Source organism: Ochotona curzoniae, unplaced genomic scaffold (assembly GCF_017591425.1).
Source record: "Ochotona curzoniae isolate NIBS_2020 unplaced genomic scaffold, NIBS_Ocur_1.0 contig_54, whole genome shotgun sequence".
NCBI lineage: Eukaryota > Metazoa > Chordata > Mammalia > Lagomorpha > Ochotonidae > Ochotona > Ochotona curzoniae.
Genome location: NW_024466464.1, coordinates 233,862 through 255,527, shown reverse-complemented (window position 1 = coordinate 255,527; position 21,666 = coordinate 233,862). Strand labels below are relative to the sequence as shown.

The 21,666-nt window shown below is 58.0% G+C and overlaps 2 protein-coding genes across 5 annotated transcripts in view; one reads left to right on the top strand and one right to left on the bottom strand.

Annotated features, from left to right (window-relative positions):
- The window catches only part of RAC1 (Rac family small GTPase 1), a 25,283-nt gene extending 23,721 nt beyond the window's left edge, over positions 1–1,562 (top strand). The window contains exon 7 of the mRNA XM_040989996.1: positions 1,490–1,562. Coding sequence (XP_040845930.1) covers positions 1,490–1,547 — 58 coding nt within the window. The 3' untranslated portion in view covers positions 1,548–1,562. The remainder of the gene's footprint in view (positions 1–1,489) is intronic.
- Positions 1–21,666, bottom strand: part of DAGLB (diacylglycerol lipase beta) — a 23,871-nt gene extending 2,205 nt beyond the window's left edge. For 2 of the 4 annotated variants that reach the window (XM_040989986.1, XM_040989988.1), the window contains exons 1-10: positions 21,505–21,666; positions 20,167–20,318; positions 13,728–13,899; positions 12,738–12,996; positions 9,496–9,618; positions 8,173–8,300; positions 6,547–6,673; positions 3,942–4,025; positions 3,483–3,560; positions 239–519 (exon numbers count right to left, since the gene is read on the bottom strand). In XM_040989986.1, coding sequence (XP_040845920.1) covers positions 239–519; positions 3,483–3,560; positions 3,942–4,025; positions 6,547–6,673; positions 8,173–8,300; positions 9,496–9,618; positions 12,738–12,996; positions 13,728–13,899; positions 20,167–20,318; positions 21,505–21,599 — 1,499 coding nt within the window. In that variant the 5' untranslated portion in view covers positions 21,600–21,666. The remainder of the gene's footprint in view (positions 1–238; positions 520–3,482; positions 3,561–3,941; positions 4,026–6,546; positions 6,674–8,172; positions 8,301–9,495; positions 9,619–12,737; positions 12,997–13,727; positions 13,900–20,166; positions 20,319–21,504) is intronic. The other 2 variants (XM_040989987.1, XM_040989989.1) reach the window with 2 other exon arrangements.

Below are 21,666 nucleotides of genomic sequence, written 5' to 3'. Positions count from 1 at the left end.
GGGTGGGAGAGTCCGGGGGCAGCCCAGCCGCCCTGGACCCGCTGGACCGAGCCCAGCACCAGCTCACATTCAGACCAGCTCAGCCTAGCAGATGGGCCCCCGGGAACCTGCCCACGGGCACAGACACCTCGCGGGGCAGATGCATGGGCCCCCACGTGGCCCCTCGGCACACCCTAAGGGTGATTAAGAGTACCACAGAGAGCCTCCAGCGCACGGATGCGTGGGGGCAGGGCAGTACCTGAGCAGCCCCCGGGGCGGGGAGAAGGCGTAGCATCGGACCTGCGGGTGGGAGCTCCTGAGCATGAGCGCCAGCAGGGCGGCGGCTCCCGCGCCCAGGCTGTGCCCCACGGTGACCAGCCGATACTCCTGCAGGAGCAAGGCAGAGTGAGGGAAAGGCCGCACGTAACACACAGGAGAAAAAAGAAAGTAACATCTTACGGGAGCAACGCTGAAGGCTTGACTCAAAATGCCGTCGTTGATGAGTCTGCGGTGGACGTATCTGGCGGCCTGTGCGATGCCCTGGGGACACGCGGGGCGGGGTCAGGATGGCTCAGGGCGCAGTGCACCTGCTGCAGGTTCCTGGACTGGACCCAGACAGGAGACCCCAGCAGGGGCTCTGCAGCCCCTCGTACTGCGCTGGGCACAGGCAGGGGCTCAGGCTCAGACCCGTCTGCAGTCTCTCCTGCAGCTGTGGGGAAGCTGGCTTCAAGCATGCATCACATTATGTGAGCCAAGGCCCCTGGAGTTCTCCAGATTTAGCTAGATGACTGACCTTTTTATTCTTATTACATTTGAGAGAGATGGAGAGAGGGAGAGGAACTGGCTTCCCATCTTCTGGTTCATTCCCCAGCTGCCTGGTGCAGGAGCCAGGAGCCAGGAGCAGGCAATCCACCCAGGTCTTCTCCGGAGGAGGCGGAACCCACCACTTGTGCTGTCCCTGCCGCCTCCTAGGGCCTCCAGACTGCCAGCCTAAACACCTACCCCGGCTCATCTTTTAAAAGGGTGTTAGTTTTAACCCAACAGTAAGCTCTTCCTCTATCTAAAGGGAGCTCCCAAGAAGTGAGGCACAGCAGAGACCTGCCCCGGGCCGGAGGGCCACCCTTGGGCCAGCACGGCAGCTTCCGTGCTAGGGCCCACGCTCCGGCAGGATATGCAGAGGGCTGCGGGGAACTGGAGGACACTGCCGAGTAAAGGAACTGTGGGTTCCCGGGGTGTTCCTGGCCCCAGAGAAGACAGTGGAGGCAGGCCTCACCTCCCAAGCACCCTGCCAGAGTTAAAGCGGTCACCTGCGGCCCGCTGGGACCCGCATGGACGACACAGCGGTTCGGAGCCCTGGGAGCTGAGCCGAGCTTGGAGCCCACGCACTGCTGCCATGCGTCCCTGCGCAGCTGGCAGCCTTCCAGGTGGAGGCGGCCTTCGGCAGCTCCAGATGAGACCTGGATCAGTGAGGACTCAGCAGGGCTCGCCTGCCTAGGGCACGGCGAGGCAGAGGGCATGGGTGTTGCTCCATCAGGCCGTGGCCAGTGCTACACACCACCTTCACCTGAGCAAACCACAGCCTGGCCAGAGCCTGTGGCACGCCTAAGGTAGCCAGGGACAACTGGCTGACGTCTCTGTAATAAGGGTTAAAATTTTCTTTTTCTTCACACATGTGCAGTAACGGTTAAAGTGGAGTCTTGTGAATGGAGGAGGCACCAAAAGCCAGCTAAGGGTTAAAGAAAAAACTTGCCACTCCCAGGCTGGCAAGGCTCGCATGGCTCTGCTCCAAGGCCCCTTCTCGGCCCTCCCAGGCCTGCAGTGCAGGCTACAACACGCCTGCTTTGCCAACAACAGGGTGGGTGTGAAAGGCACTGAGCCCAGTGGTGGGGCACCTCTGGACCTCAACACTGCCAAGGCCACGTCCTCCGGGCACCGCCTTCTCCTGGGAGTCCTCGCTGGGCTGGCTCGCAGTGAGTCACTGCACACTGGCCCCCACGTGTTCCAAGCCACAGCACACCCACTAGGGAGCGAGAAAATAAAAGGGGGAGCCAGCAAGTCTTGACAAGGCTGTGCGGAAACCAAGCTCAGATGGCGTATGCTGGTGGGCCCCCAACATGGCCTGCACGGTGAAGAACACAGTGGCCCACCGAAAAGTCACAGAACTGCGGCCCCATGTCTGGGCACAGCAGCCGACAGACAATACCCCGCCCTGGGAGAAGGCCAAGCCTTGCACGGGCTCTCTGATCAGCATCACTCGGCCTCAGGGAGAAAGACCGCAGCTAGCTGACACGCCACCTGCACCCCACTTCCGAGGGCTCAGCCCCTAATTCCGGCTGCCTGCTAATGCCCCCAAGAGGCAGCAGGTGCTGGCCTAAGTTCTTGGGCCTCTGCCCCCTACATGTGCCATCTGAGTTGAGATCTGGGCTTTTGCCTTCAAGCTAGCCCGGTTCCAGCCTGCGCAGGCATTGTGGAGTGAGCCAGGCAATGTAACGTGTCTCTCTGCCCTTCCAATGAAGTGAATCAGTTTTAACATGGGCTACAGCAGCACCATGCCCAGTGAAATGAGCCAGTCACAAACAGACGGGCCCTGGGATGCCACCGACGTGAATGTCTAGGGCAGGTGCAGTCACAGGGATGAGGCCCCATGGGGCAGCTAGGATGACCACGCAGCATTCAGGGATCCAAGCATCCTGGGGAAGCCCTGAAGGTGGAGGATCCTGGGAGTGCCTGGGCCGCCAGGCACCTGCACGCATGCTAGTGGCCAGGACACACCTAGCGGCTTTTAATGTATGTTTCGTGATTTTTTAAAACTACCCATATTTGGGCCCGGCGTGATTGCGTAGCAGGGTAAAAGTCCTCGCCTTGAACACACCAGGATCCCATATAGGTGCCAGTTCTAATCCCAGCTGCTCCACTTCCCATCCAACTCCCTGCCTGTGGCCTGGGAAAGCAGTCGAGGACGGCTCAAAGCCTTGGGACCCTGCACCCGTGCGGGAGACCCAGAGGAAGCTCCTGGCTCCGGACTGGCTCAGCTCCAGCCGTTGCGCTCACTTGGGGAGTGAATCATTGGATGAAAGATCTTCCTCTCCGTCTCTCCTCCTCTCTGTATATCTGCCTTTCCAATAAAAATAAAATCAATCTTTAAAAACAAATTTAAAATCCTACCCATATTTAAGGAAAGCACGGGTCAGCCCCAGCCTGTCTCCCTGTGCACACAGCCCCAGCCCAGAGAAGCTCTGGGAGGACATGTGGGCGCAGCCGGGAGAGGTGGGGGGTCTTCTCTGCAGCATGGCTCTGCCCACAGCCCTGCTGCTCTCACTGGGAGGCCACTGCCAAGCCGAGGGCACGACGAGCCAACAGCTGGCCTGACACGGGCAAGTCAGACTCGGTCTCCGCAGCCTCTCTCTCAAACAAGTACACACACAACCTCAGGCCGCTGTGACCATCAACCAGCAGGGGGCACCGGGGGTAGCGCTGGCAGGAGGGACACCCCAGGGCTGTACCTTGTGGGCCAGACGGTCGTGCACCCCGCACTCGCAGTCGAGGGTCTCGCTCTCTGCGGACAGGTCAGTCAGGATGTCCTACACAACAGCAGTGACAGAGCAGCCATCAGCAGGGGGCGCTGCACTCACAGACAGCCCCAGGGTGGCCCGGATCCACAGGGAGAGGCCCTGGCCTGGGTGGAGAGCGGGCCTGGGAAGGCTCCTGAAACACCCACACAGCCACGAAGGGCATAAGGAGCACGAGCCTCAGGCTAAAGGCAGCGGGAGGGTGGGAGTTCTGAGCACAGGGGACGCCAAGCCTGCCTGCAGCCGCTCGAAAAAACAGGCGTGAGCCAGCCCTGGACTTGCATCCTGCCTGCCTGTCCTCCGTGTCCCAGGCTGTTATCCAGAAGTGCTGTCTCTGATGAGTGCCTGCCCCTGCCCTCCCCGCAGTGTGGCCGGTGCGGGCCCCAGGCTCACCTGGAGAGACATGGTCCCCCTCACCGCAACCACAACAGCCTCCTTCCTGTGGTCCAGGGCCACCAGAAACGGTAGCTCGTACACCTGCAGGGGGAGGGGGAGCGGCGTGAGGGACGCAAACATGCACCCTGACAGCCTCACACCGCAGCAATGCCCGCAGTGACCAGTAGCTGACCGCCACAGCCCCGGGAGGAAGGGCACCAAGTTGCCCCTGCCTTCCTCGGGCTGCCCTCCTGCCCCCTCCTCCCCAGACCCTTTGCAAATGGCAGGCTTTCATGACACCAGCTTCTCCCATGCCCCCCAGTCAGGCCTGCCCCACCCTGTGTGGATACCATCTCCCCCCAGCTGCCACACTCTGTCCCAGTCTCCCCAAGAGCCCATGGCTAAGTACTGTGCTGGGCAGCCAGACGCCACCCCTGGGGTCGGCACATGGGTGCCGACCATTCAGGTGACCCCCCCGCCTGGCCTCATGGGGCAGGGCTCAGTGGTTTTAATTAAATTAAACCCAAGACTGTGTACACCGAGATTTCAATGGGATTTAAAAAGTAATTTTGGTGCAAATAGAACTTTGAAATCCATGCAGGTTTGTTTTGTTTTCAGAAAGCACATTCCAGAAACTGTGAGGTTCCCTGTATAAATCTGGGCAGAAGGCAAAAGGCTTTGGGCCCTTTTGTTGACAAGTGACTCAGGCTTTCGGAACCAAGTCCTGAAAGAGCCCCGACAGGTGTGCTGGTTCAAGTCCTGGCTGCTCCACTTCCAATCCGCTCCCTGCTGATGTGCCTGGGAAAGCAGTAGAGGCTGGCCCTGAACCCACGGGAGAGACCCCAGAAGCAGCGTGGCTTTGCCCCGGCCCAGTTCTCACCATTGCAGCCATCTAAGGAGTGAACCAGCATGTGAAATACCTGTCTCTGTAATTTGACTTTTACATTTTAGAAATGCATTTTTTAAACCCAGAGCCCTGAAGGGCTGAGGCAGACACGCTGGAGCTCTGCCCGCCCCTCCCCCGCTGTGTGAGCTGCAGTCGGCGCTCTGAGCACCGTGGGGCGTTTCCCCATCTCGGGGAGCACATGGCATCACCGAGCAGCTGAGGCTGGAGAGCAGGCTTTGCTCATGGCGGGCAGTGGGTGGCCATAGTTACTGTGAAGGTGCCACCTTCTGCGGCCAGTCTGGCACGCGGAGCAGGCAGGGACCGAACTGCTCCTATACGTCCCCGGCTTTGGCAGGACAAGGACCTTCACACCTCTCCTCCAAAAGCCCCAAACTGTGACACTGCTGTCTGTCACAGGCGTGCTAGGGCAGAGTCCGATGCAGCGATGAAGATGCCCAATGTCACGGGGAAGGGAGGGCTGGCACCAGGGTTTCCTTTGAGAGTGACTATGTTTGGAAGACGCAGCGACAGAGAAGGAAGGAAAGACACAGATTCTCCAGCTGCTGGCGACAGTCAGGGCTGGGCTGGGCTGCGGCCAGGAGCCCGAACTCCAGCCGGATGTCCAGGCTTGGTGGCAGGGACCCACACGCCTCAGCCCCTACCGGCTGCCCCCGATGCATCAGCAGGGAGCTAGCCCAACTCTGACAGATGTCAGTGCGTCACAGTGTCCTCCCACAGGACCTTTTTGAACTATTACTACTATTTGTTTAAGAGTGAGACGTGAGACAAGGGCCTGGCATGGCAACCTAGCGGCTAAAGTCCTTGCCTTGTACATGCCAGGATCCCATATGGGCACTGGTTCTAATCCTGGCTGCCCAAGCTTCCCATCCAGCTCCCTGCCTGTGGCCTGGGAAAGCAGTCGAGGACAGCCCAAAGCCTTGGGACCCTGCACCCGCGTGGGAGACCTGGAGGGAGTTCCTGGCTCTTGGCTTTGGATTGGCTCAGCACCGGCCATTGTGGTCACTTGGGGAGTGAATCATCAGACAGAGGATCTTCCTCTCTGTCTCTCCTCCTCGCTGTATATCTGCCTTTCCAATAAAAATGAAATAAATCTTAAAAAAAAAAAAAAAAAACCAATAAAGCATTAAAAAAAGAGAGCAGGGCAAATTGTCTCCTAAGGTGTGAGCCAGGGGAGGCTGGAGCCCGCGGTCGACCAGCACCTTCCCTGTCGAGCCACACGCCCTTCCCAACCAGCAGCTTCAGGACCCGCCGGCTGAGTGTCGGGGTGGGCACCTGGGAGCCATCCTCAGCAGACCCCCTGAAGGGTGGGCACCTGGGAGCCATCCTCAGCAGACCCCCTGAAGGGCGGGCACCTGGGAGCCATCCTCAGCAGACCCCCTGAGGGGCGGGCACCTGGGAGCCATCCTCAGCAGACTCCCTGAGGGGCGGGCACCTGGGAGCCCATTGGCCTGGGGCACAGGCTGCCACCACAGCCTATCAGTGCTGTTCTCAGGCCTGGCTTTTATGTTTCATTTAAAAGGCAGAGTTACAGATAATTGAAGGGCAGGGTGTGTGGGGGGGGCGTAGATTTTCCCATTGCTGGTTCACTCACTAGATGGCTGCAAGAGCCAAGACAAAGCTGGGAGTGTCCCTGGTCTCCCATGCGGGAGTTTGGGCCCACAGGGCCTGACTCCTAACTCCTTCAGAGTCAGCACTGCAGCGCCAGGCCACGCCCACCTTGTCATGGAAGCTGACGTGAATGAAGTCCCTGTAATGCAGCCCTGTCGTGTGCAGGATGGAGCCAAAGTGACAGTGCAGCTGATCGCCCCCGACCAGGTCGTACTCGGCTGTTCTGCTTCTGCAACTGGAAAAGGGGGGACAAGCCCATCAGCACCCCAGCCTGGGCCACCTGCTGAGCAATCCCCACTGTCACACTGCCACCAACTGTGAGGATAAGGACGGAGCATTTCCAGGCCGTGGCCTGGCTGGCACGGAGACGGGAGACCTCTCTGCGCACCTCGTCCTGGAGTGTCGCCCTCCGCCACAGCTCTGACGCCTTCCACAGTCACACAATCAGACATCAGTGAGGGGAGGAACCCTGAAAGGCAGTACTGCCCCACACAGGTGAAGCAGCCACGACCAGAGGAGTCCCCCAGAGCTTAGCGTTCCCAGCCTAAAGCCAAGGACCACAGACAAGCCAGCCACCCTGGTCAGCCCATCTGCCTTGCGCCAGTGGCCACCGACGCTGCTGGGGCCAGGGCTCTCCCTGGGGAAGAGAGCGGACACAGGGAGGTACGGGAGAAGGCAAGGAAAATCCAATGTAAAATACAAACACCGCAGCAAATCCATCAAAGTTGCAGGTTTTGCCCCAATCTGTCCACTGAGAGGGCCCTGAGGCGGCGGGAGCCTGGGAGTAATTTGCATACACAGCACTTAGATCTCAAGCTCTAAACTTCACTCCCCCCACCCGCCACCCCCAGAGAGAAGTGGGACCCAGAGCAGCATTCCAGGGAAAGCCAAGACCCGGCTGCAGCAGCTTACACAGGAAAATCACACAGGCTCCAAAAGGGGGGCCAGGCCCCCCAGGCCAGCCCCCACCCCCAGGCCAGCCTGAGGGCCTGCTCTGGGGCAGGGTGGTCTAATAAACATCACCCTTCTTAACAAACAAACAGTGAGGGGTTACTACAACTCAATCAGTAGAACAGGAAGGTAACTTCATGGTGAAATTAGAAAAATTACACATTCCTGACAGAATGAATGATTTAAACAGGAATTACTGGGTGGGTGTCAGAGGAAGCGACCCACGGTCTCAGAGCGCTTCCCTAACAACCAGCTGTCACACACCCGGAGGGCAGTGCTGGCCCTGCAGCACAGCCCAGCGTGAGGCCCAGCCGGAGCCGCTGGCAGGGGTCAGCAGGAAGGGCAGACCCAGCGCCACTGCACAGTGTCCACTCTGACCTGCTGGAAACGCCAGCGTCCTGAAAGGCAAAGGACGGCTGTGGGCCTTCTGAAACTTGAGAGACAGCGAGCCACGACGGCCCGATGCTTCAGAGAATGCTAGACCGGGAGGAGAGTTGCTAATGAAGTGCAGGGAATGCAAACCTAAGCCGCAGCCTCCTCATCCATTTTGTCACCTTCATGTGGTTATGCAGAAGAGCATCCTCTGCAACTCACTGAAGAAATGACAGGCACGGGGCGGGGCCAACCGCAAAACCCCAAGGGCTCGGGCTAGTCAAGGGCGCAGACAGCACGCCGTAGCACCCTGGAGACTCCTGATGAACCAAATGCGAGGTCTTCACACTGCTCTAAGCAGGAGATAGCTGAAAGCATCTGAGTCTCCCCCTTGGGGCAGTGCCAACCTACCAGTCCCCTCCGACCTTGCAGAGGCCCGTGAAGGGGTTTCTGTACACGTAGAGGGGCCAGCCGTAGGCGGCAGCTGCAAACTGCATATAATGACGGCAGTTCTCCAACTCGGTGTCCAGGTCAGCGTCCTGAGACAGAGAGAGAGAGAGAGAGGCTTCTTGCTGAAGGGAATTCATAAGGCAGAGGATTGACACACTGGGAGCTGAACCCTGAACACAAACACACCCCCCACCCTTCCCTCACTGAACAGAGCTCTCGGGGAACACCCACATGGGAAACCGACCCTAAAATACATCAGAGGTGAACGGCTCATTGTGCAGGAATGCAGCAGGCATGGCCACAGTAGGCAGCAAAGCAGCCTGGCAGCTCGTCAGCACCCCGCCTGCAACCATGGACCAGCAGCCCCCACGCTGCAGTCACCCTGAGCCATCTGGCACGAGCTGGGTACTCCAGCAAGGGCCACATACAGGTGACACATGCAGGCCACTTGTGATACAGTCTACGTATGAAGCATACAGTCCATACGTGACACCGTCTGCTGTGACACAGTCCACGTATGACACATGCAGTCTGTGAAACACAGTCCACGTGTGACAGTCCACGTATGACACAGTCCACGTGACACAGTCCACGTGTGACACGTACACTCCCTGTGTCATAGTCTACGTGTGATACTTGTAGTGTGCGTTAACACAGTCCCCACGTCACACATGGCCTATGAGTCACTTTCTCTAACAACCTGTGGCAGGCAAACCACAGCCAGTTACACTGCTCTGTTTCTGCTCTCCAGCCCCAAGGGAGAAAGCAAACACCTCAGAGTGCAGACTCCACGGTGCACTTCCTACAACAGAAAACCTAAAAACAGCACGGACGGGGCGTGGTAGCCTACAGATTAAATCTTCGCCTTGCATGCACAGGGATCCCATATGGGCACTGGTTCGTATCCCAGCTCCCTGCTGGTGGCCTGGGAAAGCAGTCAAGGATGGCCCAAAGCCTTGGGACCCTACACATGCATGGGAGACCCGGAAGAAGCCACAGGCTCCTGGCTTCAGACTGGCGTAATTCCAGCCGTTGCAGCCACTTGGGGAGTGAACCAGTGGACAGATCTTTTTATCCATCTTTCTTCCTCTCTTTAAATCTGCCTTTCCAATAAAACACCAGGGTGATTTGGCCAGGATCAGCTGCCCCACTGGGCTGCAGGCGAAGAGGAGATGACCTGACAGGTGATAGGTCAGATGCCACCGCCGCTGCTCCCTGGCTCGCTGTCAGGATCGACATGGTGCAGGTGTCACAACCTGTCATCTGGGGACACTGCCAGCTCACCTGAGAGGGCTCCGGGGAGCGGCTGACCACCTCATCAGGCTCCAGATCGCTGTGGATGTTGTCCTGCTGTTGGTGGAGAAGGGCCAGGCCTGCCGCGATGTCACTGGGCACCAGGTCTGTGTCCTAGGTGGGAAGCCCCAGCAGCCGGTCAGGAACCCAGCAAGAGCTGCCCGGGAGCTCCTTTAGACTCTGCTTAGTGCAGTGCCCAGGCACATACAGACACAGCTGCAGGTTCACAGGTGTTCCCGAGACGAGTCCCCTGCAGAACACCTTAACAACCTGCACTCAGGTAAACATACACTTCACTGCAGGGCCAGTACTGCGGCACAGCAGGGGAAGCTGCTGCCTGTGATGCCACATCCCACCCTGGAGCACCGGTTCGAGTCCTGGCCATTCTGCTTCTGACCAAGCTCCTTGCACACATGGCTGGTGGGGGAGGGGAAGCAGTGATGGCCCAAGCCACTTAAGTGGGAGACCTGGGTGGAGCTTCTGCCTCCATCCTCGTCCCAGACCTGGCTACTGCAGCCATGTGGGGCATGAACCCCCAAAAATCTCTCTCCCTTTGTCCCACTCCTTCCAGTGAGATAAAATCAGACAGCAACAACAGAGATGCAGGAAGTCCCATCATTTGCATCCACTACCCCCTGAGAAAGGACCACACAGTGGACGCTGGCCTCTGAGCTATGAGCCAAATGAAGACTTCCTCACGCAGGCTGAGTGGCTCACACAGTTAAGACGCTACATCACAGTACAGTCCCCGGGGCCAAGTCCAGGCTGCGTCCCGATTCCATCTCCTGCTAACACACACACTGGGACTTGGCAGAGAAAGTCACATGCTTGGGTCCCTGCCGCCAATGTGACAGCCAGATGGAGGTCGGACTCCTGGCCTCGGGCAGTCAGCGTGGGCACTCTGGGAATGTCAGCCTCCCTGTGCAGGACACGCGCCCCTCCAAGCCCCTGCGAAACATCCATTCTCCCCGAAGGTCACCAGTGCCTCTGCACCTCCCACGACCAACCCCTGGCCTTCCAGGAGACGGCCTCCCGCGACCAACCCCTGGCCTTCCAGGAGACGGCCTCCCGCGACCAACCCCTGGCCTTCCAGGAGACGGCCTCCCGCGACCAACCCCTGGCCTTCCAGGAGACGGCCTCCCGCGACCAACCCCTGGCCTTCCAGGAGACGGCCTCCCGCGACCAACCCCTGGCCTTCCAGGAGACGGCCTCCCGCGACCAACCCCTGGCCTTCTCAGAAGATAATTTTAGTCCCCTGTCCCCTACTCCCACCTATGCCGGACGAAAAGTTGCTCTTCCACACTCTCAATAGTAAATAAAAACAAGAAAATAAATAAATACACCTCGCTTTGCAGCATGCTGCGGGCTCCTGAATGGTCCTGGGACCCCTGACCTCTCTGCCTCTTCACCAAGGTCTGTCTTCTGTCTGTCTTCTAATTATTACTATTCCTAACAGGGAGCTCTTTCTCTGTTTTTGTTCTTCTCTATCTTTCAAGTAAAAATAATTTCTTAGGACATTCACTGTGAAAACCCCCTTTCCCTGTTCCGTCCGGGTTGTGCTCACACTGCTCTGAAATGACTCTGAGGACACACAGCCTAACCTCTCTCTGACCCCCGGAGGGCCACGAGGCCAGCGCTGCACGGGCTCAGTCAGGCACCTGGTGAGCTGAGATGGACATGGTAGGTGCACAGCAAGGCAACCATGCCTCCCTGGCTTGATTGCAAGTCAGCTTATTGGAGAACATTCTAGAAAGAGCCAAAACCACGCACTGCACACTGAAGAGAAACAGTCCCGAACTGCTCAAGAAATCCCTGGGGAATGTGGACAGCGTTCCCGCTTCCGCACGCGCTCCAGTCCAACCTCCCTCCGCGAGCAGAACCCTCCATCGCCACTCTGATACGATGACGTCACCACGTCCACCTGCCGCGGGTGCACGGCACTGCCTGTGCCTGGTTTACGCTGAGAGGCAGCCAGAGAGGGGATACATAAAAAGATAGCTGGCGGATTATTCCCCAAGCATATAGGCTCCATTATTTCATTTCTTAAAAACTAATTCGAGCAGTGAACAAAGAGACATGGTGAGCTAAGCCACTGCTCAGGACACCCACACCCATTTCAGAGCGCTCATGTGCGGTTAGCATTGTGGCATAGCAGCTAAAGCTACTGCCAGCAACTGCGGCATTCCACTGGGCACCAGCCAGTTCAAGGCCCACAGGCACCTGTTACTTTTGATGCTCCCTGCTAATGGCCTGAGAAGAGCAGTGAAAGACGGCTCAAGCGCTTAGGGCCTGCCACACACGCGGGAGACTCAGATGAAGCACTCAGTCAGCTTGGCTCAGCCCTGGTCACTGCGGCCATCTGGGCAGCAGACCACAAGGTGGAGGATGTCTTTCTCTGGCTCTCCCTCTCCGTAACTCTTTCAAGTAAATAAATGAAAATTCAGAAAATACATTTATATGTACATGTTTAAAACAACAACAGCGAAACACCGGCGCTACGGCTTGAGTCCCAGAGCCTCTGCTCCGAGGGAGGCAGCAGGCAGCGGTTCACGTCCGTGCATCCCTGCCAGCCCTTTGGGAGAGCCAGCTGCAGTGCCAGGCTCCTGGCTTAAGCCTCACCCTGTCCTGGCTACTGCAGGCAACTGGGGAGTAAATGAAAGGATGGAAGAGCAATCTCTCTCTCTGTCTTCCAAAGAAAAGTCAAATAAACAAACTTAAAAAAAAAAACAAACGGGCGCGGGAATTCCAGGGTGTTTCAGCACAATAGTTAGGACTCCCTGGGAGGCCCACAGCTCGCTCATGGGGCCTGGCACCAACTGGCACCTCTGCTTCCGATCCAGCTTCCTACCCACGCTCATCCTGGGAGGCAGTGGATCAGAGCCAAGTCCTCTGTTCCTTGGCCTCTCTGGGAAACCGGGACGGAGTTCCATGTGGGCATTTGAGGACTGAAGATCTGCCTCTGTCTGCCACTCTGCTTTCCAAGAAATGGGAATAAACACACATTACCAAAAAAACTCATTCAAAACCTGGACTGGACAGGTGTCCACGTGAAGCCATCCCAGAGAGAGGGCAAAGGCAAGAGGGCCGCCCCGGGCGCTCACCGCTCCCCAGGGAGCACTCGGCCCAGGCCCCAGGCTCTCCAAGGCCACTGCGCGTGGGGGCGGGGACGGGGGCCCGGGAGAAGCAGCAGTGAGGGAAACAGAAAGAGACCACAGCAGACCCCCGGAGCTTACTGAAAAGTAGGTTGAGAAAAGCTCTGCCGTACTGGTAAAAGCACCTCGAGTGTGGTCGTCCGCCCCGACGCAGCAGCACAGCAGGCGGACCCTGGTCTCCCACACGCTGGTGGCTGCCGTCTTGAGGCCGCTGAGCAGCTGGCTGGACTCGCGGGTATCCAGGTGAGCGGGCCCGGCCGAGGAGTGGGGGGCCGTCTTCCCCCCCAGCGGGTCAAAGACGATAATAATGGTGACCACGGTGGCTGCGATGATGATCCAACTGCAAATCAGGGGAAGGACGGGGCGGGTGACGGGAGAGCCCGGGCCGCCTCCTTCACGCCCGGTCTGTGCACCTCGACCACAGCTGTGCCAAAGGCGAGCCGAGGCTAGCAACCAATTTCTTCTAGCAAGTTCCTCACAAACCCAGAGCTAACCTAGGCCCCACAAAAGTCAGAGCCCGAAAAACTGAAGGCCACGAAGGAAACAGGGAAGCTGCCAGGCGGGCAGGCTGCAGCTGGCACTTGTTCTCCACAGCGCTCAGGGTCCTCCATGTCCAAACCAAAACAAGGCCCGCTCGCTCTCCAGATGCCAGCGCAGCTCTGAGGGATGCTGCTGCCCCCTGCTGGGCGGCTGTGGAGGCGTGACCCCCTCCGTCCACCCTGGGGAGACCACCCCGGGAAGGTCACCTCCCCCACAGACCTGAAAGCCTTTCCAGCCAGAGCATCACTCCTCGCCCAAGTCCTGCGGTGCCCTCCTCCTCCTCCTCCTCCTCCTCCTCCTCATCCTCCTCCTCTTTATACCCCCCCTCTTCCTCCTTCACCCTCCTCTGAGTCTCTGCCGTGGTTTCCTTTCTTAGAGAAGACAGGGGAGGTGAACAGGTGGGGACCGTGAGGAAGACAGTGACGACACACGGTGGTGGATGACACCTCTGAGTCTGCTTGGGGCTGTCAGGCCCAGGGGGCTCGCTCACTCCTGTCTCCAGCGTCAGCCGTGACAGGCAGATACCCTCACCTGACGACGACAGTGGCAATGATGCCGTTCACCACTGTCCTGTCGCAGTGCCCGCCGTCCGCCACCCAGGCGGCACCCAAGGAAGCCCAGACCATTTCTGGCAGGAAGAGCGCGAGGCGGATGTACAGCAGCTTCGGCATTGACTTCCGGGGTCCAGGGTTGCAGATGGTTCCTGAAACAGAAAACATCCAGCTCACTCCGTCCCTCCCCCCACGTGGACCTGGTACCTGGTCACCCTCCTGTCAGGGAAAGCCATGCCTGATAAGCCTGGCACTCCGGCCCGACTTGTCTTGAGATCTGTCCGGGTTCAGGGACCTGCGTGCCTGGCTTCTTGGTGTGAAGCATGGGCTCTGGGCTTTGCAGGGGAAATTTACTGCCTGCACTCACCTAGACAAACCTCACACCACAGGAGTAACACAAAAACCCGACAGCTGCTGAACGACCTGATAAAGAAATAGCTTCTGAATTCCCGTAACCAGCTTCCACTAGGATGCCCTGCGTGGAGTCCCACCCCGCCCCGCCGGGCCTCAGTCTGAGACGGAGCTAGCTGTACCACGCAGGTGCAGAGGCTGCAGTACTTCTGTTTTCAGTCCTTTGGGAGAACTTGTTATGCCCCACAGTCACTGACTACAAAGAGCCAAAGGAAACAGTGTCTGGGCACACGGGGTGGGCATGTGGCTGCGGCAGTTGGGGTGGGGTGGTGCCAACAGGCAGTCATCCAGGAGGGCGGCAGCTATTCCAAAGGGCAACGGTCACGCCCTCAGCAGTGCTGCCCCTCCTCAGGCAAGGCCACTCGCTCATCAGTGACGGCAGCAGGAAGGCCCGTGTCACTGAACTGCCAGGCAACGCCTCCAGCCACCGCAGCAAGCTCACGGGCTGGAGATGGGCTGAGAGCACCTAGGATACCAATGGCCGGAGCACGGGGGACGCAAGATGTCCTGCGGTCGAGCAAGACTTATGTGAAGGGGAGAGTGCCATGTGCCAAACTGACCTAAGATCGGGGTCGTCTGCCCTCATGGCTGAGTTGCCTGCATCCCCTGCGGGACCCCTGCCATCAACCCCAGACCCCAGCTTCCTGCTCATGAAGCATCCTGGGGGAGCCACAGAGGACGGTCCACGTGCTGGGAGGCCCGGAAGAAGCTCCTGGCTCCAGGCTTCAGACCAGTCAAGCTCCGGCCGTCCTCTCTATCTCTCTTTCTCTCCGTAACTCTGCTTTTCCAATAAAACTAAAATCTCAAGCAAACAAACAAACAAAAGCTACCATTTCTAACTTGTCACAAGTGGCTCTGCTTCTGTGCAGGTGTCACTTGCACAGGACGGAGGCCATGCAGTACAAGTTCAGAGCAGGTTTGGGGAGTCGCACCCACCCCGATCCTCGGGTCCCTCGCCTTGAAAAGTAAACCAGTGACCCTGGCTTCCTCCCACGCTGCACCCAGCACTTTTCCATCGGTAACAGGTGCACAGCACACCATACGGCTGGACCACAGCTCACCTGACCAGTGACCTGCTGACACAAACACCCCTACACAAAATGTTTGCAAGTATTATTAATATTGACTCCCCCCAAAACCGCCACTCACTCACAGTCACACGAGCAAAACAAGCTGACTGCTCCTCACCAACTCAATGAGCCACGGACAGCAAGGCATTCTGGGGCGGCGGAGCAACCCCTGCCTTTAAAGCCCGTGTGTGGTGCCTGCAGTGCTCCCAGGCCTGGCTGTGCTTCTACTCGCTTTCCCGTTAGTGCAGCTCACGCTGAAGCTGACTGCCTTGGCTCTGCTGTGTTACAGCTTTCCCATTTGCCTTTTTAAAAAAATGGTCATTTCATTCACTTTTACTTTTTTTTTAAAAAGGAAGAGCAAGAGAGACAGAGAGAAAATACATCTTCCATCCACTGCTTCATTGCCCAAAAGGCTCCAACAGGAGGGTCTAGGAGCAAGTCGAAAGCCCGAAACTCGCGTGGATCCCCCACGTGCGTCTACGGGGGCAGGTGCAAGAGGGGCAGTGATGGTCCCAGGCACATCCACGTGGGTCGCAGGCAGCCCACCGGTGGCTTCACTCACTGCCCCCCAACACCGAGTCACATCTTCTTTTTGAACAGTTCTTCACAGAATTTTCACTGCATTTTTCACAAGGCATTCAATACTAATTATTTCTATCAAAATGAGAAGTAAGCTAACATATGCTCATAACATGTTTTTAAGTTATCTGGCAAAGCTCTAGTCACAACTAACAGAAGATTAAACTCAAACAGCCTGAAAGGCCAAGGGGGAGCTGGATGGACTGACTTGCAGGAGGGCCGCCCGGGCTCTGGCTTTGCCCCTCTAAGTCACCCAACCTTGCACTGGATGGACTGACTTGCAGGAGCAGGAGGGCCGCCCCGGGCTCTGGCTTTGTCCCCCTAAGTCACCCAACCTCGCGCTGGATGGACTGACCTGCAGGAGGGCCACCCAGGCTCTGGCTTTGCTCCCCTAAGTCACCCAACCTTGCACTGGATGGACTGACTTGCAGGAGCAGGAGGGCCGCCCCGGGCTCTGGCTTTGCCCCCCTAAGTCACCTGACCTTGAGCTGAGAGCAGAGCGACAGCGTCGCCCAGAAGACCAGCACCAAGCGGCTTCCAGATCCGTCTTAGATGAGTGAGGCAGACAGTCCCCCTCACTGGCCTGAACCAGTCACCAGACATGGGCATGACTCTTGGCACCTGAGGATGGGCCTGCCAATGAACAACAGTGGGTTCCATGTGGAGGAGGCTGTGACCTGGCCAACCCACCACCCCCTGTAAAAGCTGCAGATGACGCCAGAGCTCGGGCAAGGGGGGCCTGGGAGCGTGAACAAGAACGCCCATACAGGAGGGAGAGCATGCCCGAACACCACCCAACATGCCTGAAGAAAGACAAATGCACATGGCTTCGAACTTGAATTCCTGTCAGTTTCAAAGACTGGTCTAACCAGAATGTGACATGTCCAGAAACACACACACACAAATAAATTAGATAATGCCACCTCTGAAATGATACCTTTCAGGGGTCCGAGTTCACCAAGAAGCCTCCCAGGACTAAGCAACAATAGACTCACTATTTCCTCACCCAGTGCCCAGCACCACTGACCACACAGACCTCAGGACTTGAACCTTCTGCGATCCACACAGACCCATGCTTTTCAGAGGGATGCTCCAGCACACAGCTGGCTCTATTTTCTATATTACTGCAGTAAGCTGGACATGCCACACTTCCTGGCCTCCAAACCACGCTGTTTTAAGATGTGCACTTGCTAAAAGGTTCTACGAGAGGCTGGGTTGTAGTGCAGCACTTAAGTCGCCACCTGCTAACACCAGCATCGTGAGTGCAGCTCAAGTCCTAGCTGGTCACTGCCGAACCAGCACCCTATGAACACACCTGGGAAGGCAGTGGAGGATGACTCGGGGCTGGGCTTCTGCAATCCACATGGGAGACCCGGAAGGTCCTGGCTTCAGCATGGCCAGCCCCAGCCACTGCAGGCACACAGGAAATGAGCCAGCAGATGGAAGATCTCTGTCTCTCAACACTCCACACCATCAGCACAGACTGTGAGCCCGGATCCTGCCACATGCACGGCCACGCCATCACCACAGACTGTGAGCCCAGATCCTGCAATGCACACGGCCACGCCATCTCCACAGACTGTGAGCCCGGATCCTGCCACATGCACGGCCACACCATCAGCACAGACTGTGAGCCCGGATCCTGCCACATGCATGGCCACGCCATCACCACAGACTGTGAGCCCAGATCCTGAAATGCACACGGCCACGCCATCACCACAGACTGTGAGCCCGGATCCTGCCACATGCACGGCCATGCCATCACCACAGACTGTGAGCCTGGATCCTGCCACATGCACAGCCACGCCATCACCACAGACTGTGAGCCCGGATCCTGCAATGCACACGGCCACGTCATCACCACAGACTGTGAGCCCAGATCCTGCCACATGCATGGCCACGCCATCAGCACAGACTGTGAGCCTGGATCCTGCCACATGCACGGCCACGCCATCACCACAGACTGTGAGCCCGGATCCTGCAATGCATACGGCCACGCCATCACCACAGACTGTGAGCCCGGATCCTGCCACATGCACGGCCACGCGATCACCACAGACTATGAGCCCGGATCCTGTCACATGTGCAGCCACGCCATCAGCACAGACTATGAGCCCGGATCCTGCCACATGCACAGCCACGCGATCACCACAGACTGTGATACCCGGATCCTGTCACGAGTGCGGCCATGCCATCAGCACAGACTGTGAGCCCGGATCCTGCCACATGCACAGCCACGCGATCACCACAGACTGTGATACCCGGATCCTGTCACGAGTGCGGCCACGCCATCACCACAGACTGTGAGCCCGGATCCTGCCACATGCACAGCCACGCCATCACCACAGACTGTGATACCCGGATCCTGTCACATGCACGGCCACGCCATCACCACAGACTGTGAGCCTGGATCCTGTCATGCGTGCGGCCACACCATCCCTTCACGTCCATCACTGCCCCCCACAGCCTGAAGAGCGTACCTCCAACAGCTAACTTGCTCTGTGATGAAATAAACCACTGTGGCGGAAAGCGCCACGCGGCTCAGCCCTGCCGCAGGCTGACAAATTTTTACTTACTGATGTGTTTTTTTCATTAGTCAGCAGCATGCTCGGCTCATCCGACAAGCCAGGGTCATCAGGAAAACAGCCAAGGGTTCAACCTCTCCAGAAGCAATGGTCCACAGATAATCATCACACCAAGAAAGGCGGTTCTCACCATCGTGGGAGCTGACACCGTGGGGCAGCGGCATCCCAGCTCCTCCAACGAGCCTGGGAAGGCAGCAGGGACGGCACAGACACCTGGGCCCTTGTGGGAGACCAGGCCCGAGCTCCAGCTCCCGGCCTCCACCTGGCCCAGACCCGGCTTTTGTGGGCTCTGGAAAGTGAGCCAGCCCAGGGAAGATCTTTCTCTTTCTCTCCCTCTGTCTCTCATCTATTCTGCCTTTTCATAGAAAACAAATTAAAAAAAGGGGGGAGCTGCATCTTACAATCCATTCATGAAAAGATCAATAACCTAGTCCAAAACGGGGCCGGTGATCTGAACAGACACCTCCCCAAGTGATAACACGGGGGCTTAACCGCACTGAAAGGCCGCCCCCACGCCAGTCACACGTCATGCAGCTCCGCCTGCACGGTGGCTGCAAGTGAAGTCAGCTAACAAGGCTTGGCAAGGACACCAGGACACTGGAGCCCAGGCCTCCTGCTAGGAAGATCCAGGCACCTCCTCAGACCCTACACAGTGTAACCATGTGACCCAGCAGTCCTGTGCCCAGGGACACGCTCCGGAAAAATGAAAAACCTGCTATCTCCACAAAAGCTTGCACGTAGATGCTCCTGGCGTGACCTGCAATGGCCAAAAACAACCCCGATGCTTACCAATGAAGAACGGCACAGCCATTCGATGTGGTATTATTCAGCACTGAGGTGTACTACCACATGGAGGGACCTAGAATCCTGGACGTGAAGTCAGAACAAATGGCCACAGAACAGACACTCCACCTACGTGACGTCCAGAACAGGGGCAGGCGGGGGCCGAGGAGGGCATGGTGAGGACTGGGCAGGGGGCAACAAGAGCCAGGGCTGACAGGCACAGGCCATCATTTGGAGACAATGACTGGATTACAATGTTGGTGATATGACCTAATCATGGCAGCAGGCATTCAGCCTGGCCATTACAGAAATGGTTACGATGCTTCCATCCGAGGGGCAGGATGCTTCCATACGGGGGGCAGGTGCTCTGGCATGTGCTAAGCCTCTGCCGGCATCCCATATGAGCATCCCATATGAGTGCTGCTGCAAGTCCCGGCTGCTCCTTTTCTGATCCTCCTCCCTGCCCATGCGCCTGGGAAAGAGGTGAAAGATGACCCCAGCACCTGGGCCCCTGCATTCATGTGGGAGATCCAGAAGAAGCTCTGGGCTCCTGGCTTGGGTCAGCCCAGCACTGGACACTGTGGCAATGTGGGGAAATGAACCAGTGGAGGGAAGATCTGTCCCTCCTTCTGTATCTTTTAAACTAAACTAAATAAATAAGGAAGGCTACTTTGGCGCCACGCTGCAGTGCATCGGCTGAATACCGCCTCTGCTTTCCTGCCGAGACAGAACTGAGGGGCAGCCGAGACGACTCGGGCACTGAGTCTGGCCTCTCGGGAGATCAGGATTGAGGGTCCAGCTCCCAGCATCAGTCCCAGCCGTGAGCCAGTGGGGACCTGGGGGAGGAGGGTGTCGGAAGCTCTCTGTCTCCCCCCAAAATAAATGTCACCAATGAACAAACGGGTTAGTTGCCTAAGAACGAAAATTCTGTCTCAACAAAGCTGGTAAGATAAAGCAAGGCCAAGCGTCCCCGTGTGGTGCCGCTCCTGACCTCTCATGCTGACCCACACGATGGCGAGCACGGAGCCGATGACCAGCGCCAGGAGCGCGAGCAGCACGACCAGGTAGGCGCTGAGCAGGCCGCCGCCAGCACAGTCCATCTTCCCTCGGTGCAGGAGGTACAGGGTGAGAATGCCGACCCACCTGTGGGCAGAGGGGCCGGTCAGCGATGCAGCCTCGCCAGCTGCGGGCCACGCCCCACGCACAGCCGCCTGAACCCAAACAAGTCCCGCCATGGCAACTCCAAAGCCCAAAGTGCTTTTGCTTGGTGTCCCAGCAAGGGTCCTGCTGCCCGCCCACCACAGCCTTAAGGAATCCACGGTGAGCTGCCCGAAGAGCCTCATCATGGGGCGGCCCTCACACCCCACACCCCAGAACCTGGGTCCCCCAGCTGCCTCGGAACAGGCGGGGAGGCCCGTGCCACTCACTGGGAGACCAGATGGCTGCAGAGTTTAGGCAGACCCTCAAACTCAAAACAAACAGGCACTGTTCCGTGACTCAGACACACAGAACTGGGCAACCAATAATGAAAAGTTTAGGGAGGGGGGACCCACAAACAGCAAAAGCCTTATTAAAAAAAAAAAAAAAGAAAAAACTTCTTCCTCGTTTCCCAGAATACACGTCTGGTATGAAGTTTCTGACAAACAACCCCTCGCTCTTTCAAATTATTCTGCATCGAAATAAGCCTATTTGTTTCATTTCTTTTATCTGCCACGCCCCCAACCCGAGCCCCACACCGTGGATTCTGAACTAGTCTCCTATGGCTGCTAAATGACTAACCAGACAACCTGACTTTCCTGGCTGAAGAAGACAGCACCAAGAGTGTCGAACACTGATAAATAATAAAATAATAAAACAACCCTTTAAAGTCTCGCAGCTGTATTTTGCAATTGCACGAGGCAAAGCAACAAGGACCATTACCCGCCCCCCCACCCCACGTCACTCCGGAGATCTCCGGGCCCAGGGCCAGCGCGCCTGGGGCAGCAACGCCCTGGCAAAGGACTGCAGGAACCTGACTCCATTAACTTCGCAAAACCCAGACGCCAGGAAGAGGTCGCCCTGCCAGGCGCACAGCTCCAGGGACGCACCTCACACTTCCTGTTTCTTTTCTTTTTTAACAGATAACTCTCCCCGGTGCAGCCGTCCCAGGAACGGCTTCCAAGGGCACGAGCTCCAGCTCTCGGCCGGGCACCTGCCAGGCCGCCCCGCCTGCAAGGCTCGCAGGGCCCGGCCCCGGGGCGCGGACGCCCCTCGGCCCCCACACGCGGAGGGGTTCGGTGTGGACAGGGGCTCCAGTGGACAGGGCCCCGCCGTCCCAAGGCTAGCTTACCACAGCACTCGCACCACCAGCTCGAAGCAGCCTGGGAACACCAAGTCGTCGCTGGCGAAGGCCCAGCGCCGGCCGAACAGCACCATCCCGGGCATGGCTGCGGTGCGGCCGCCCGCCCGGCCAGCGTCCACACCTCGGGCCGCTCGGACAGCTGCTGGCCCC